Source organism: Nicotiana attenuata, unplaced genomic scaffold, assembly GCF_001879085.1.
Source record: "Nicotiana attenuata strain UT unplaced genomic scaffold, NIATTr2, whole genome shotgun sequence".
Classification (NCBI taxonomy): domain Eukaryota; kingdom Viridiplantae; phylum Streptophyta; class Magnoliopsida; order Solanales; family Solanaceae; genus Nicotiana; species Nicotiana attenuata.
In genome coordinates, this window is record NW_017673796.1 from 78,107 (window position 1) to 94,775 (window position 16,669).

Below are 16,669 nucleotides of genomic sequence, written 5' to 3' on the forward strand. Positions count from 1 at the left end.
TGAACTTAAAAATAACTGGGTGAATTGGGTCTACGCGTTCGCGATGAGTTAGGCCTGACAGACCTTCGCGTTCGCGAAAATGGGCTCGCATTCGCGGAGCACTAACCCCTCGAGCCATTGCGTTCGTGTCCAGGTGGTCGCGTTCGCATAGGTATAACACCCCTCCCCCTGCCCAGGCTCATAAGCCTTCGTGTTCGCGTTACCAGGCCCGCGTTCGCGAAGGGAAGACCCCCAAAAGCTTCACGTTCGCGACCTGGGTCTCGCGTTCGCGTAGAAGGAAATTTCCTTCAGCATGAATAACTCATCGCGTTCGCGAGGGTCCTCCCGCGAACGCGAAGAAGAAAATACCAGAATACCAGCAACTGAAAAACCTGCAACTTTTTATGAGTTCAAAACCTTCCGAAACTCACCCGAGCCCTCGGGGCTCCGAACCAAACATACGTACTAATTCAAAAACATCATATGAACTTATCCGTGCGATGAAATCGCCAAAATAACCTCTTAAATAACGAATTAAACCTCAAAATCAATAAAATTTCTCAAAATTTCTTTAAACAACAAATTTTGCATTTAAGGTCCGAATCACGTCAAATGGATCTCGTTTCTTACCAAACTTTACCGACAACACATATAAATCATATTGAACCTGTACCGTGCTCCGAAACCATAATACGGGCCCGATACCACAGATTTCACATAGCATTTCACTTTCAAAACCCTTTATATTTTTCAGAAAACAATTTCTTTTAAAAATTCATTTCTCGGACTTGGGACCTCGGAATTCGATTTCGGGCATACGCCCAAGTCCCATATTTTTCCACGAACCCTCTGGGACCGTCAAATCACGGGTCCGGATCCGTTTACCTAAAATGTTGACCGAAGTCAACTTAAATGCATTTTAAGCCAAAATTTCAATATTTTCACAGATTTTCACATTAACCTTTCCGGCTACGCGCCCGAACTACGCACGCAAATTGAGGTGATGCTAAAAGAGGTTTTTAATGCCTCGAAACGCAGAATTTAATTTAAAAATAAGTGATGACCTTTTGGGTCATCACAAAACATGTACCTATGCACGACATGACATTCATACGCATATGCATGACACTATAAGTATTTTATGATTTACAAAGTTTTCCAGACTTACGATTTGAGTCAATTACTCTATATGTCTTCCATGTCTATTATGTACTTATTTATGTGCCTTACATACTCGGTACATTATTCGTACTGACGTCCCTTTTGCCTGCGGACGTTGCGTTTCATGCCCGCAGGTCCAGATAGACAGGTCGAGAATCCTCCAAGTAGGCTATCAGCTCAGCGGAAGATGTTGGTGCGCTCCATTTGCTTCGGAGTTGCTTGTTTGGTTAGTATGAGTTAGATGTGTATTGTTTGGTATGGCGGGACTTTGTCCCGACCTTTATGAAAATTATGTATTCTTAGAGGCTTGTAGACAGATGTCATGTACGTAAAAGATTGTATGGCCTTGCCGGCCTATGTTCAATGTTCAAGTGGTTATTTTGGTCTTAGAGGCCCATATGTCTTATGTATAAGTTGGCATTACCTGTTGTATTCTACCTATTTCACGGTATCCTCTCCGGCTCAGTTATTTATGATAGTATGACATGAAAAGATATGCTATGTTGGTACTCGGTTGAGTAAGGTACCGGGTGCCCGTCGCGGCCCATCGGTTTGGGTCATGACAGAAAAGATGGCAAGACTGAACTACCAGGATTCCCGCCTGACAGGGAATGGGGTAGCTTTCCAATTCTGAAGCTTGGCATTTGGTCCCATGTATAGCACCTTAGCAGTGCTCGTGCCTTCCCTCGGCTGGACCATATGGGACTCATACAACATTTGTTTCATGGCTTGACTAACGTCCTCAATCTCTTCGGCCGTGAAGGCCTCTTCTTCTTCTTCTTCTTCTTCTTCTTCTTCTTCTTCTTCTTCTTCTACATACTTGGGTTTAACAAATGACTTGACGAGATGCGGAACGGGCTGGGGCAGGCCCCACCCATTTTCCTTGCGCTCATCGACCCATCTTCTATCGGCATTTGTAGTTTGGAGACCTACGCCGAAGAACTTCTCATTGGCAGTCGAAGTGATGTGTGATGCCTTGTAGAGATACCCCGAGCCCTTTTCCGGGATTGTACCCATGTCTAATCATTTCAGTGGCAACCATGACCGAGGCATTAGATAAAGAAGGTTGAGGGAATGGGGCCCCTTCTTTGCATTGGTTGGCGACCACAATTTCGAAAGCTTGGTAGACAATGTGTTCACTTCCTTCTCTAGCTTCGAGACATGGGACTGAAGGGTCCCTTTAAATGGACTGTTCATCCTCACCATGGACAACAACTTCTTCAACTAAATAATTTGGCTAATCATATTATAAGTATCGTATTTTCGAGTTTTAATTGCACTAAAATATGAAATTAAACATATTTTTTATTGGAAAAGTGTTATTAAAAAGTTCAATACGACAAGACCAAACTGACCAAATTGAACCGAAAATCGACCGAACCGAATTAACAATCGAAGAAACAGAACTAATTTTGATTTGGTTATTGGTGCACCAAATCGAAAAACGAAAAAACCGATCCGAACTTCATGAAAACTGAACCGAACTGGCCGACGCACACCCCTACATCAAAGATTGGCTAAACATAAGGAAGTCTACAAACAAAACCTCTTATGGGAAGATGTCCAGCCATTTCAACAAGGGCCATCAATGAATTCATTGTGCAATAATATACCAACCTAAATAGTTGCCCACCCAACCGCTTAAATTAAATATATCTGGTAGACGTATATATATATATATATACCGGCTAAAAAAATAAATAGTGAATCCGATTGGCTATTTGTATAAAAATCCCAATTAACAATGTCAACATGACAGGCTCATAAATGGAATTCCCCTTATCCTTGTCTAAACATTTAGTCTTTCTTGTCCCAATCATCTAACTAAACATTAATTCACAATGGACCAAAGTAGACTGGACTGACAAAGCTTAATATATAGTCCAAATCCACATGACCAACAACCCTGGCACAAAATTGAAGAGTTTTCAGAAACCACTATTGTTTAGTGGCTATTAACTTTCTATATCTATCATATACACAATTACTTCCTATAGCTACTATTCAGTCGTTAAAGTAGTGTATTCGCGTTGCTGTATTCATGAATACAGCAGCAAAAAACGCCTAAAATCATGGCAGTTCAGTTTTGCGCGCATGTATTCACATGTATTCGCGCCATGTATTTATGAATACAGTAACGACAATCACTTTAAAAATATGTATGTCCAGCTGTCTAATAATAGAAATAATATCAATTAGCGTGATACACTCCTAATATAACTCAACAAAATTAATTCTAACATGCCTCATTATCAACCCAATTAATTAGAATGATTTTCAATTGTATATAAATGTTGTATTTGACTTTTGTATTTAGTGTGTTTCAATTATTTTTTCAATGTTGCATTCATTAGATTCAGTATTTGGATTTACTCTATTCGCTATTTTATATTCAGTGTATTCAAATGTATTTGTATTAAAAGTATTTTAGTTATTCCTAATATATGTTATTACTGCTGTATTCAGTATATTTCATTAGTTGAATTCACTATATTTCTATATGTATTCAGTGTATTTTACTGTATTTTAAAATTAAATATATTTAATGTTTATATTCTGTTCTATTTTAATGTTTGTATTAAGTGTATTTCAATGTTTATTTATATACAATATGCATGAATACAGGTATATTTAGTTGTATTAAAAAAATACAGATCTTCGAAATACATAAAATACAAACGAAAAAATATATTTATATAAAAATACAATGTGTTTGAGTGAATTTGTACAGAATACAATGTATTTGTATCATTGTATGTGACTAAATAGATAAGAAGAGAAGAAAGTTCGTCGGAAATGGCGTTTTCTAGCCAAGAAGAGAAGAAAGTTCGTCGGATCCATACAACAGATTTATAATCAGTGAATCAATTTTCCTTTTCTCAATAAAATACACCGTAGTAGTAGGTTACCAAAGAAAAATATGAAACCATGCCAACAAATGTTAGTGTCACGACCCAAAATCCACTAAGGGTCGGATGGCGCCGGACACCGCTATCAGGCAAGCCAACTAAAATATTTAATTAGATTCTAATTTTAACAATTTTTGAAAAACCAAGATTTTTCCTTCCAATTTCATAGGTAGAAAGGATAACTACTTCAATTCAAATTAAATAATGAGCAATTAATACAAGTATTTCAAAATCCATCCCAGAACCCGGTGTCACAAGTGCATGAGCAATTTCTAAGAAAGAATATAATACGACAACCGTCCGGAATACAATATTGGACAGGAAATAAATGCAGATAACTGAAAGAGACTCTGCTGGCTGCGGGTCGCCTCGAGAATTGCAGCTCACCTAAGTCTCCGTATCAACCATGCTGCTACGCCCAGTAGGCCACTAGAGTTACGTATACCTGTGCAACAAAAATGCACAGAAGTGTAGTATGAGTACGAAAACAACGTGTACTCAATGAGTATCCCGCCTAATCTCGAAGAAGTAGAGACGAGATGGCAACTTCGACACTTACTAAAGGTCCAGTAATAATATTATTAATGCGATGACTCACAGATCCAATAAGAACAATACTAAAGTTCAAATGAGTCACTAAACAGGTGAAAGCTCCTTTTTAATTAAAATCTCCGGATTCATAATCCATTAATTGACAATTATCTCAAGCCGGGGAAAGCAGGTATTAGTATCAACAACTTTCACAGAAAGCAATACAAGCATGCGCAACTCATGCCGAGGACGTACGGCCCGATCCAATAATATGTAAACTGTGCACTGCCGAGGGTCGAACGGCTCGAACCATAGATGCATCTATTACCTCGCTCGCGAACTATCCATGCGACGCGGTCAACATAAAATAAACAATCACCCTGCTCGCGAATCATACATGTGACGCAGGCACACATAGAAATACATGCTCAGATAGCCAATTAAGAATTTATCGGGGAATATTTATTCAATAAAAGCCCCTTTCTCTTTTAACAATTTAAGAAAAGAAGTTTAATCCTTTTTGAAATTTATTTAGCAATTCGACAGGATTTAGGCAATTCAACTGTAAACAACATTACAATTATTCCAAGTACAACATACTTTTGGGTCCTAGACTACCCGGACAATAATATAATAGTAGCTACGCACGGACTCTCGTCACCTCATGCGTACGTAGCCCCCACAAATAGGAGCACATAACCAATTTTTTCACCTATGGGGACAATTCCCTCGTACAAGGTTAGAAAGGAGACTCACCTTGCTCCGAAATTTCCATAACCGGTTTCCAAGCCCTTCCAACGACTCCAATTGATGCAGAACGCCCCAAAACTATTCAAATAACGGGCAAACCAATAAAAATTCACTCTAATACTTGTAACAATTCAAATTATATAAATTTCCAACTCCACTCGAAAAGTTGACCAAAATGCCCTCGGGCCCACGTGCCCGGATTTCGAAATTTCTCGAAGATAAATTCTACCCATAGCTTTACTAAGTCAAATATACAATTTGCTCAAATTTTCATGCTCAAATTCAAGGTAAAAGTCTAAAATTCCAAGTTCTAGGTCTTCCCCAAAAATCCCAAGTTTATGCTAATTTTCCATGTCTAAATTCATGTAAGATCACATATTTAACTCAAAAATAGGAAGAAATCACTTACCTAGTGTTGCTTAGTGAAAATCCCTCCTTGAGCTCTCCAAAATAGTCCAAGCCAAATGAAATAAATGAAAGAAATGGGCTGAAACTCGTGTTTAAAACAATCTGCCCAGGCTTCATCGAGCCTTACGTTGTGCAGGTTGTACATCCTATTACCATTTTCCCCTGCTGTACACCTTTTATTAAAACGCCCATAACTCCTTGTGAAAATATCCAAATGACAAACGGTTTGAAGATTTAGAAACTAGATTCAAAGTTCTTTCATTTGATAGATTGTACACCATATAACTCTTTATATATTCCGAGATATGAGCTTCTAAAGTAGGCTCCATGCATCAGAAAATTCTGTCGAAACTGCTCCACCAGCCATTTCCCATCGATCATAACTTTCTGATAAAATGTCCAAATCATGAATGGTTTAACTTTCTGGAAACTAGAATGCAAGGGCAACAACTTTTATGTTTTAAAAATTTTCAGATTCCTTATAGATTTCAAGATATAAGCTTCCAAAATAGCCTCCTCGATTGCACCATTGCTGTCCAAAACAGCAGTTGCAGCAGATTTTCAGCAGCTTTAAAGTTCCGAAATCGATCTGTTAGCCTTCCGAAATCCACCCGAGACCCTCGGGACTTCAAGCAATTATACCAACATGTCCCAAAATACAATACGAACTTAGCCGAGGCTTTAAATCACATCAAACAACGTCAAAATCATGAATCGTACTTCAATCCAAACTTTATGAACTTTGAAATTTCAAACTTCTACATTCGATGCCGAAATCCGTCAAATCACGTTGGATTGACCTCAAATTTTGCACACAAGTCATATTCGACATTACGGACCTGCTCCAACTTTCGGAATTGGAATGCGACCTCGATATCAAAAAGTCAAACTCTCGATCAAACTTCTCAAAAACCTTCAAATTTCTATTTTTAGCCAAATGACTTCAAAATGACCTACGGACCTCCAAATTCACTTCCGATCGCGCTCCCAACCCCAGAATCACCATACGGAGCTATTCCCAGACTCAGAATCCCAAACGAACATTGATAACCCTGAAATGCACTTCAACCCAAACTTATGAAATTCCTCCAAAATGCTAACTTCCACAATAGGCGCCAAAATGTTCCCGGGTCTTCCAAAACCCGATCCGGACATACGCCCAAGTCTAAAATCATCATACGAACCTACTGGAACCTTCGAATCCCGATTTCGAGGTCGTTTACTCAAAAATTCAATCTTAGTCAATTCTTTCAACTTAAAGCTTCCGAAATAAGAATTCTCTTTCCAAATCGACTCTAAACTTCCCGAAATTCAATTCCGACCACGCGTACAAGTCATAATACCTGAAGTAAAGCTGCTCATGGCCTCAAACTGCTGAACGATGCACTAGAGCTCAAAACGACCGGTCGGGTCGTTACAGTTAGTGAATCTTCATTGCAGCCCTCAAGTTAAGCAACAAAAAAAAAATTGCAAAAGAGGAAAAATCCAGTAGGTAATTCGTAAACATCTATGTCGTATCGCTAATTTATGAAGCTTGTCAGGGAAGTTGCTCAAAGAGAGAGAGATTCTTCTTTCTCGTTGGCCATCAATACAAGGGCTTGAGTTGATTGAAGAGAGAGAAGAAAAAATCTGAGAGAGAATCTTGTGTTAATTGAAAGAAAGAGAGAGGAAAAACATTAATAGCGTATTTCATGTATCAATGGTAATATATAACATAAATATCTATTTTGCTATAAAATATAAAAGGTAGCTATAGAAAATAATATTCTAAAATAATTTTGGTTTATCATAAATAAGGTGTATACCTTGGTTATAGGAGGTAAAATTTCTCACAAAATTTGTATTGGGGAAAAACCTTATATAAAGATCATTTTTATAATTATATTGTTATATAGGTAAACTCAGTGAAATTCAATGACTATATATGAATAGCATAAGTGAACTTGGTCTTCAAAGCATGGCTGGAAACTCATTGTTGCAAAAAAGGCCACGTGCTTTTAAACAAAGACACTCCATTCTGTTTTATAAAATTTCTGTCTATTTCTCTTGATAAGTACTTATCCAAGATGCTTTTGAGAAGTTCTAGGTAAGTTAGAGGTGCAAATTTCCCCTTCTACACTTGAAATTTAGAAAAGTAAAACGAATGACTTAAAATAAAACACGTTTAAATTCTTTCGGACTCCTCCACAGTGTTTATTTATTGACTATTGACAAGAAGGACATTCTAGTGTACTGGATGCAGGATTCAAGAAAAGGACGTATAATCAAACCTTTCAATGATATTTTTAACTGTTATAGAAAAATAGTGTTATATAAGACATATAATAATATATAAAATAAAAATTGCTTCTGAGAAAAATTTAGCTTTTATAGTGAATAATTGTTATATAGGGATAATGTCAGTGGCGGAGGCAGAATTTTAACGAATGGGGTTCAAACAAGGAAAAAGTTAAAAAATTAAAAGAATTTATGGTTAGTGGGGAACTGAACCGGTACCTCTCAAAGGTTTTGAACCCCCTTGACCACTAAGCAATGCTTTAGGCCGTGTTAAGGGGATTCAAAATATAATATAAAAAGGAAAAATAAATAAATTTTGCCTTATATACCCAATATAATTTTTTGACGAAGGAGTTTTGAGTGAGCACCCTTCTGCCCCTAAATTCGCCCTGAAGGTTGTTATAAAGAAATCTAACTGTATGATATTTGCACAATATTGCTATCTCTTTCTAGATGCATGCTATTTATGTGGTTTGGATTCATGAGCACCAAATTATATGACAACAACTCCTACCTTAAAAATATATGACCTTAAATTCATTTTATATCACATTCGTTGGTTAGATACAAAACTTAAAATATTAATTTAACATGTATACCATATTACTAGTAACTAGTAATGGAAGAAAATAGAGAAGTGATAATTAAAAAAAATTCAATTTGAACGTAACAAGACCTCATCAAGTAAAAAATGTAAATAGTTTAAAACATTTGATTCTTAAACATTTTATTAGAAAATAAACTGTATGGAATATTGTAGAAATGACACTTGGTATTACTCTAAGGGGCTACTATTTAGAAATTAGCCAGTGTGTCCTGAAATTCAATTTTTCAATTTAAATTTTCAAGATAAAAATATTCTGAGTTGTCCTGAAATTAAGATATTTAATTCAAAATTTTAGGGTAAAGTAAATACTGGCTAATTCTTAAATAGCATCCGTAAAAATGGTTATCTGTCCACTTGCCCCTAGAATATTCTACACATATCAAAATTAAATTTGGAGTTTCGACAAGATCACAACCATATAAATTGGATCAAATCAAAGAGTGTATGAATACAAAAATGGAAAACATTATTCTAGAGTAGTCCCAAGGAATAAACTGTTGGATGCTCTTGATTTCCTAATAGAAAATTCTCCTCCTTTCCCGAGATACCTACCACGTGTCACATATTTGGTCTCTTTTGGCCGATTGTAGAAGCTTTACCTAATTTTCACTTATAGAAAATTTCTCTCTCACCTAACGGCCAATTCCTGCCAAACAGCCTTTGTGTTTTAAAACAGTTGTTTTTTCAACACAAAAACAGATTTCACAATCTCAACTTTACGAAGAGCTTCTCTTTCTCTCTCTCTCGGTTTCGGATCCGTGCGAAGCTCTTTAACCCCAACAAGGTATTATTCTTTCTTCAACCCATTTTAGTTTCTTTTATCTCTTTCTGTTTGTTTATTTTTTTGGGTAATTTGCATTTTAGTTTTCGTCCATTTTGCATATATATGATATTTGTTCAACCCATTTTTTTTTTTTGACATATGATGTTTTTCTTGAATTTACTAGTAACAGAGTCAGAATTTTCACCAAGGGAATTAAAAATAAAAAAAATAAATTCGTGAAAAAGTTAAGGAGATTCAAGGCCTAATATATAAAAGGGCAGCCCGGTGCACACAAAACATCCGCAATCACGCAGGGTCCGAGAAAGCGCCGCACACCAAGGGGTGTGATGTACGCAACCCTGATGCAAGCATCAGCGGCTGATTCCATGGCTAATATATATATGTATAAAAATATTTGGCCTTATATACACAATATACTTTTCCGGCGAAAGGGATAATGTTGGGTATGTTGTTGTTGTTCTTGTATGCATATACTTGTCCCGCGAAAGGGATTTGGATGAAGCCCTTCCGTCCCCTAGCTCTGCCCATGGCTTGTTAATCCCTTCCTTTTCTAGCTAGATATTGGACTTGATGAGATAAATGTGTCCAATGTGCTGGAACATGATGCCCCTTTAGTTTGAAAATTATGGTTTCTAAGGACGAAATCTTAAATTTGGAATGACCCTTTTAACTGGAGTTCTATTCTTAAGGTAGAGCAGGGACGGAGCTAGATAGGAATAAGGGGGTTCAATTGAATCCCCTTTATTGAAGAATTATACTGTGCAAATAGAGAAAAACCAGTTTGTTTTGTTATTTGTAAAATGTTTAATCCCTTGACATAACTTTTTTTTAGTGTAGTGGCAAAGGGGGTTCAAAAGTTGCTTTGTGTCACAGGCACAAATCTGAAGTGTAACATTTTAGTATTTTTTTAATTCTCTTGTATAATATCCTCGCGCTGCCACTGAGGCAGAGTGTGTCATAAGTTAAAAAGTGATATTCATCTTGATGTAATTTTCTTTTGATTTTGCCCTACTCCTAATACAACGGATACTACTTTAAATTCACACCTCAGTTTTCATAGTCACAGATTTTTGCTTGTGTTTAAGGAAATAATTGCTAAGCTTGCATTGGAAGTTCCTGACTCTCTCTCTCTTTTACTTATTGATGATCAGTGCTTGTTGAAGCAAAATAATTGGGATGCAGAAGGATGGGGTTATATAGCAGCGATTACCTTTTGGAGGCTACTAAATTTCAGTGTGCATTGTTGTTAGTCTTCCTCATCCTTCGTGATATCAAATATGCAGCTCACGGCACACTTAACTTCTCGTGCCAGATGCACAATGAAGCGACAACCCTTATACATCTCGTCATGCTGAAGCACAGTCTTGTAGGAGACGGTTGAGCTCCGTAACAAGGCCTCCTGCCTGTTATAAACGAGCATCATTACAGCAGGAGAAAGTTAATTGTAGTTGTTATTAGGATTGTCGGTTCAAATGGAGGAGAAGAAGGGAAATGTATTGATGCAAAAATATGAGTTGGGGAGATTATTAGGTCAAGGAAATTTTGCTAAGGTTTATTATGGAAGGAATCTTGAAACGGGACATAGTGTAGCCATCAAGGTAATTGACAAAGAGAAGGTTCTCAAGGCCGGACTGATCGAACAGACAAAGAGAGAGATATCTGTTATGGCACTGGTTAAGCATCCAAATGTTCTGCAGCTATACGAGGTTATGGCAACTAAATCTAAGATTTACTTAGTGATTGAACATGCCAAAGGCGGTGAGCTTTTCAAAAAATTGACAAAGGGGAGGCTCAAGGAAAATGTAGCTAGGAAGTACTTTCAACAATTGATTAGTGCTGTTGAGTGTTGCCACAGCCGAGATGTTTATCACCGTGATCTGAAACCAGAAAATGTGCTGCTGGACGAGAATGGAAATCTTAAGGTATCAGACTTCGGATTGAGTGCGTTGGCCGAGTCTAAGAGGCAGGACGGCTTACTCCACACAACATGTGGAACCCCGGCTTATGTTGCACCTGAGGTGATTAGCAGAAAAGGATATGACGGCGCCAAAGCTGACATCTGGTCTTGTGGTGTGATCTTATTTGTCTTGTTGGCTGGTTATCTTCCATTCCACGACTCAAATCTTATGGAGATGTATACGAAGATAAAGAAGGCTGAGTTCAAATGCCCAAATTGGTTCCCGCTAGAAGTGCGGAAATTAGTTTCCAAGATCCTCGACCCGAACCCTCATACAAGGATTTCCATAGCCAAAATAAAGGAGAACTCCTGGTTTAAGAAAGGATTGGATTCAAGAGAAGTTGAAACCAAAGTACAAGAAAAGGAACAGTTTAACCTAGATGCCAATGCTATTAGCGGTGCCTGTACACATAACAGTATCTCTCCCTCTGCATCAAAATTAGAGTTGCCAAAACCTACAAATCTAAATGCATTTGATATAATCGCTCTTTCAAGTGGATTTGACTTATCTGGTTTATTCATAAGAAAGGATCAGAAGGAGGAACTGCAATTCATTTCAGTGAAGCCTGCCTCTGCTATCTTGTCCAAGCTTGAGGAAGTCGGCCGGAACCTAAAGCTGGAAGCAATAAAAAAAGAAGCTGGATTTATAAGATTAGAGGGAGTAAATGCGGCTAGATATGGGACTCTGTCCATTGATGTGGAAATTTTTGAAATTACACCGTCCTTCCACTTGGTTGAGCTGAAAAGGTCGTATGGCGATAAGGTGGAGTACCAAAAGATGCTGAGACAAGTTATAAGACCTGCTCTCGAGGAAATTGTTTGGTCTTGGCAAGGTGAGCAGCCAACTAATAGTTAGTAGAGACACTAAAAAGAACTTCTGATGTCCTGATATTCACTCTGTAAGTCATTTTCACTTTAGCAATCAGTTTTTACAGTAGTACTTGTCTGTTTGGTTTTTTGTCCTAATTGTCAATTATACTATGTATCAGCTTGTTTTAGGCACTTGTCTAAGCATATTATAGACACCTTATCTTATTAATTTTTTCAAGTTCTTTTGCTGTTCTTTTACTGCTGTAATTCATGAGTGATCTACATTTTTCTGGCTTCTCTTGCACTCTTCACGAAATTTAGGAATAGTAGCATTAGTATTTCCAGTCAATGCCAAAGTTGATGATAACCACAGGGAAGTATCATAAGGTTCGCACTCATGAAACTTGACTCTTTTGTCTGGAAATATGGTGATTTGGCTCAGTGTTGTCAAAGGCTCATTTAAGGTATGCTTAAGCCCTCAAGCTCAGAAAAGCTCAAGAAGGGCGCTTCGCCTCGCTCAAGTTGCGGTTCAGTGCAAGGCAAAGCTCTAAGTCATCCGCCTCATTGCCATGAATTTTATTGTGAATCAAGTGGCACTAAACAACAAATATAATCGAAAAATAAGTGTATTTAGCTGTAAAGGAAAACGTTATATGTTCTAATTACATATATATTTTTATTTTTCCCTTGTTTGCGCCTTTTTTTATTAAAGCCCACACTTCTAGTGTGCTTTGCGCTTAAAGCCCCAGTAGGCGTAGAGCGCTTTTTAGAGCTTTTCGCCTTTGACAACACTAATTTCGCTCTTAGATTAAGCATTTTCCACATTTCCTTGTCTCTAGCTAATGGCTAATAAGCAATTTTCTTTCTGTTTGAAAGACAAGTATTAACCATTTTGCTGCAAGGCGCTCCATTCTTCCTCCATCTTACATGGCTAATAAATTTGGTGTTTGCCTTTTTTTTAATTTGGCAAGATATAGTGTATTATTAATGGTAGTACCAAGAAGGTATTGTAATAAAACAATAAGATGTTACAACTGCTCCATTACATCCTTGAGCTCATAGAGTCAGAAAAACCAAAAAGCTGTGTCACCTCTCCAACTATACCTGTTCCGTACACCAAACAAACGGACTCTGTAAACACCTATACTTAACAAAAGATACACATGATACTACATAAAGGGATAGTCCTCCATATCAGCTTAGTATTACTGCCAACTTTCTGTCGTTGCCGACATAGGGGAAGACTCTTCACATCTTACAGCATGACCCATTGAACCATAAATATATTTAGGAACATTGCTCAAACCGCTTATCGCTTACTCACAAAACAAAAAGTATATGGTGCACATCTGAAAGCCCCTTCTTTGTAGCAACTGGTACTTTATCCTACCAATTATTTTGTGATTTTCTTAGTACAATTGAGCCCTAACAGACCTTTAGGTTGTTATTAACAAAACCTTATCTTGATTCAACCGGAGTAACTCTTTTGGTAAGGGATTCAATCAGTGTAACTTGGATTACCTGCAATAAGTTTAGTTTTCTATTGATTAATTGTGAAGTGTTATCTTCTATTACTTCTAGGTAAATTGATGGTCTTAAGGTATCTTGACTTTATCCTTGTAACTGAACAATAAACAGGAATACTCCATTCTACTAGTTAAGACATCATACTACTAGAGTTCAATCCTTGCTTTTGTTGATGAATTATAGTTTGGCTGTTTGGGAGATGTTCAAAATGTCAAGTTTGACATGATAAATATAATCGCTCATCGGAAAAATCAATAGTCCAAAAACCATATAGAGGAAGACGAAACAAGAAGATGACAATTGTTGGAGCCATTGAGAATGGTGTAGTAGTGGAAGGAAAGTTGTAGCATAAATATGAGGATGTAATGTATGAAGCAAAGCAGAATTCTCAAGGAATTACATTAAAAAAATGGGTACAATGAGCTGAATCAATGAAAATCACAATGATCTTCGATATCAAAACAACTTATACGATAAAATAAAACACACCACTTAGATGTGATCATATTAAAGCCATACATACAACTTAGGAGCAAGGTAAAAAAGTAGATGGAGATGCAAAGAAGTTAAAAGCCAAGGAGATGATGGAAATTATAGAGGAGAATGGCTTTAATATCAATTACTAGTAGGCTGGTGGTGGAGGTGAACTGTAGGTGGGAGATTGCTCGTACTTTACTGGCGGGGGAGGTGATGCGTAGGTGGGAGTTTGCTTGTAGTAGCTTGTTGTTGTTGGTGGTGATTTGTAGTATGATGGTAATTGTTCATCAATTTTTGGTAGAGGTGGTGTATTGTAAGTCGTAGGTAATTTCTCGACGTACTTGGGTGGGGGTGGAGGAGATTTGTAGTATGGTGGAGGAGGTGATTTATAGTAAGTTGGTGATTGCTCGTAGTATTTTGGTGGTGGAGGTGGAGATTTGTATGAAGGCGACTGCTCGTAATATTTTGGTGGAGGTGGGGGAGATTTGTAAGAAGACGATGACTGCTCGTAGTATTTCGGTGGGGGTGGAGGTGACTTGTAATAGGAGGGTGAATGTTCATAGTATTTTGGAGGGGGTGGAGGTGACTTGTAATAAGAAGGTGATTTCTCATAATACTTTGGTGGTGGTGGAGACTTGTAGTAAACTGGTGACTTATAATATTTTGTTGGTGTTACTGGCTTGTTATATTTCGCAGGAGCAGGTGACTTATAATATTTTGTTGGTGTTGGTGACTTGTAGTAATAATGCTTTGAAGGAGCAGGTGACTTGTAGTAATAGTGCTTTGAAGGAGCAGGCGATTTGTAATATTTTGTTGGTTTTGGTGCTTTGTAGTAATCATGCTTCAAAGGTACCGGTGATTTGTAATAATCGTGTTTCAAAGGTAGAGGTGATTTGTAATATTTTGTTGGTTTTGGTGCTTTGTAATAATTATGCTTCAAAGGTAGAGGTGATTTGTAAACATTTGGTGAATGGCTAGGGTACTTTGATGGCGAAGGCGACTTGTAATAGTGTGAAGGATAATGTTTGTAAGAGACCGTCACCTGGGCATGGTACTTTGAAGGCGAAGGTGACTTGTAGTACTTAGAGGGTGAGGGAGAATTGTAGCCATAAGAGTATTCAGCAACAACAGTAGTTGCTACTAAGCAAATTGCCAAAGTAAATGCAAGTAGGGGCCATTGTCCCAATATCCCAGAAGTTCTCATGTTGATTTTGCAAACCAACTATACTTGGAAAAGGAAAGGTAAGAACTAAAGACTTGTCTTGTATAGTTAAGGACCTTTGCTTTTATATAGCAACATGACAACTTTTTTACATATTTCTGTAATGGTTTTATGGCTGCCCACTAAGTTTATAGAAAAGTCCAAATAAGGCGTTCTCTGCATTACCTGAAATGGAGAAGTATAAGCTGTTTGACAGTATCCCTCTCAATTAATTAATCATTTGCTAATTTGTGGGTTGTATACACAAAATTATGGTATACCACAAAGTTTGACTTTATCCTTTAGCAAGAAAGAAGATGTTCGTGCCTTTTTTTCTTTTTTAACTTTAGTTGAAAACTAAACTCTGCCTGTGTGAGCACAGCCGGAGCCAGGATTTCAAGTTTATGGGTTCGAAATTTTAGTTGTTTTAAGCTACTGGGAACCAAATAAATAATTTATATATTTTTTTCAAATTAATGAATTTACCAACTTGTATTTCATTTAATTAAAATGGGTATTGTAATTTATATATTTTTTTCAAATTAATGAATTTCTTTGCTATTTGATAATTTTCATACATCTCCTTGATTTATGCATGCCTATGGTAGAGCCAAATTAAATTTTCAACATTTTTTCAATTGTTGCAACATATCAAGAGAAAGGAAAAATATTTTCCAAAATTCCTCAACCTTCTACACCCTATTCCCCATCCCCACCAACTCACCCTACCCCCACTCACCCAACACCAACCCCACCCCACGCCCACCTACCCACCCCACCCCCTAAATAAAAATATTATTAAAAGTACTTTCTTTTCACATTATTTATTTTTTTTTCATTTTAGCAAATGAGTATTTTTTTTTCATGACATAAAAAGTTTTTTTTATTTTAAAAAAAAAAGTACTTTCTTTTTATGATGTAGAAAAATTTTCTCTCATTTCCACAAAAAAAGTGTTTTCCTTTCATGATGTAAAAAGAATATTCTTTTTTTCCATTTAACAAAATGAGTATGTTCTTTTCATGATGTAGAAATTGTATTTTCTTTTATTTCAATAAAATGAGTACTTTATTTTCATGTTGTAGAAAGAGTACCTTTCTTTTTCAACCAAAAAATGAATATTTTCTTTTTAATTATGGAGCACAAATTTCAATGTTATTTTTGCGTAAAAAAGTAAAGTAGCACATTTAGTTCCTTTGGGTTTAAGTGAATTTTTAGAAGAATAATTAAATACTTGAAGAAAATAGAGTCATGAAAACATTGGGCATTTGTGTGTGTGGTGGGGGGGGGGGG

General features: G+C 36.9%; 2 protein-coding genes across 2 annotated transcripts; one reads left to right on the forward strand and one right to left on the reverse strand.

Moving 5' to 3' along the window:
* Positions 1 to 9,282: 9,282 nt before the first annotated feature.
* LOC109217319 (CBL-interacting protein kinase 2-like) lies at positions 9,283 to 12,468 on the forward strand. The gene is made up of 2 exons (XM_019381561.1): positions 9,283 to 9,406; positions 10,558 to 12,468. The coding sequence occupies exon 2, from the start codon at positions 10,879 to 10,881 to the stop codon at positions 12,217 to 12,219; it is 1,341 nt and encodes a 446-aa protein (XP_019237106.1). The 5' UTR covers positions 9,283 to 9,406; positions 10,558 to 10,878; the 3' UTR covers positions 12,220 to 12,468.
* Positions 12,469 to 14,046: 1,578 nt separating this feature from the next.
* On the reverse strand, positions 14,047 to 15,450 carry LOC109217320 (extensin-2-like). Its single transcript, XM_019381562.1, has one exon. The coding sequence runs from the start codon at positions 15,379 to 15,381 to the stop codon at positions 14,323 to 14,325; it is 1,059 nt and encodes a 352-aa protein (XP_019237107.1). The 5' UTR covers positions 15,382 to 15,450; the 3' UTR covers positions 14,047 to 14,322.
* Positions 15,451 to 16,669: the final 1,219 nt, after the last annotated feature.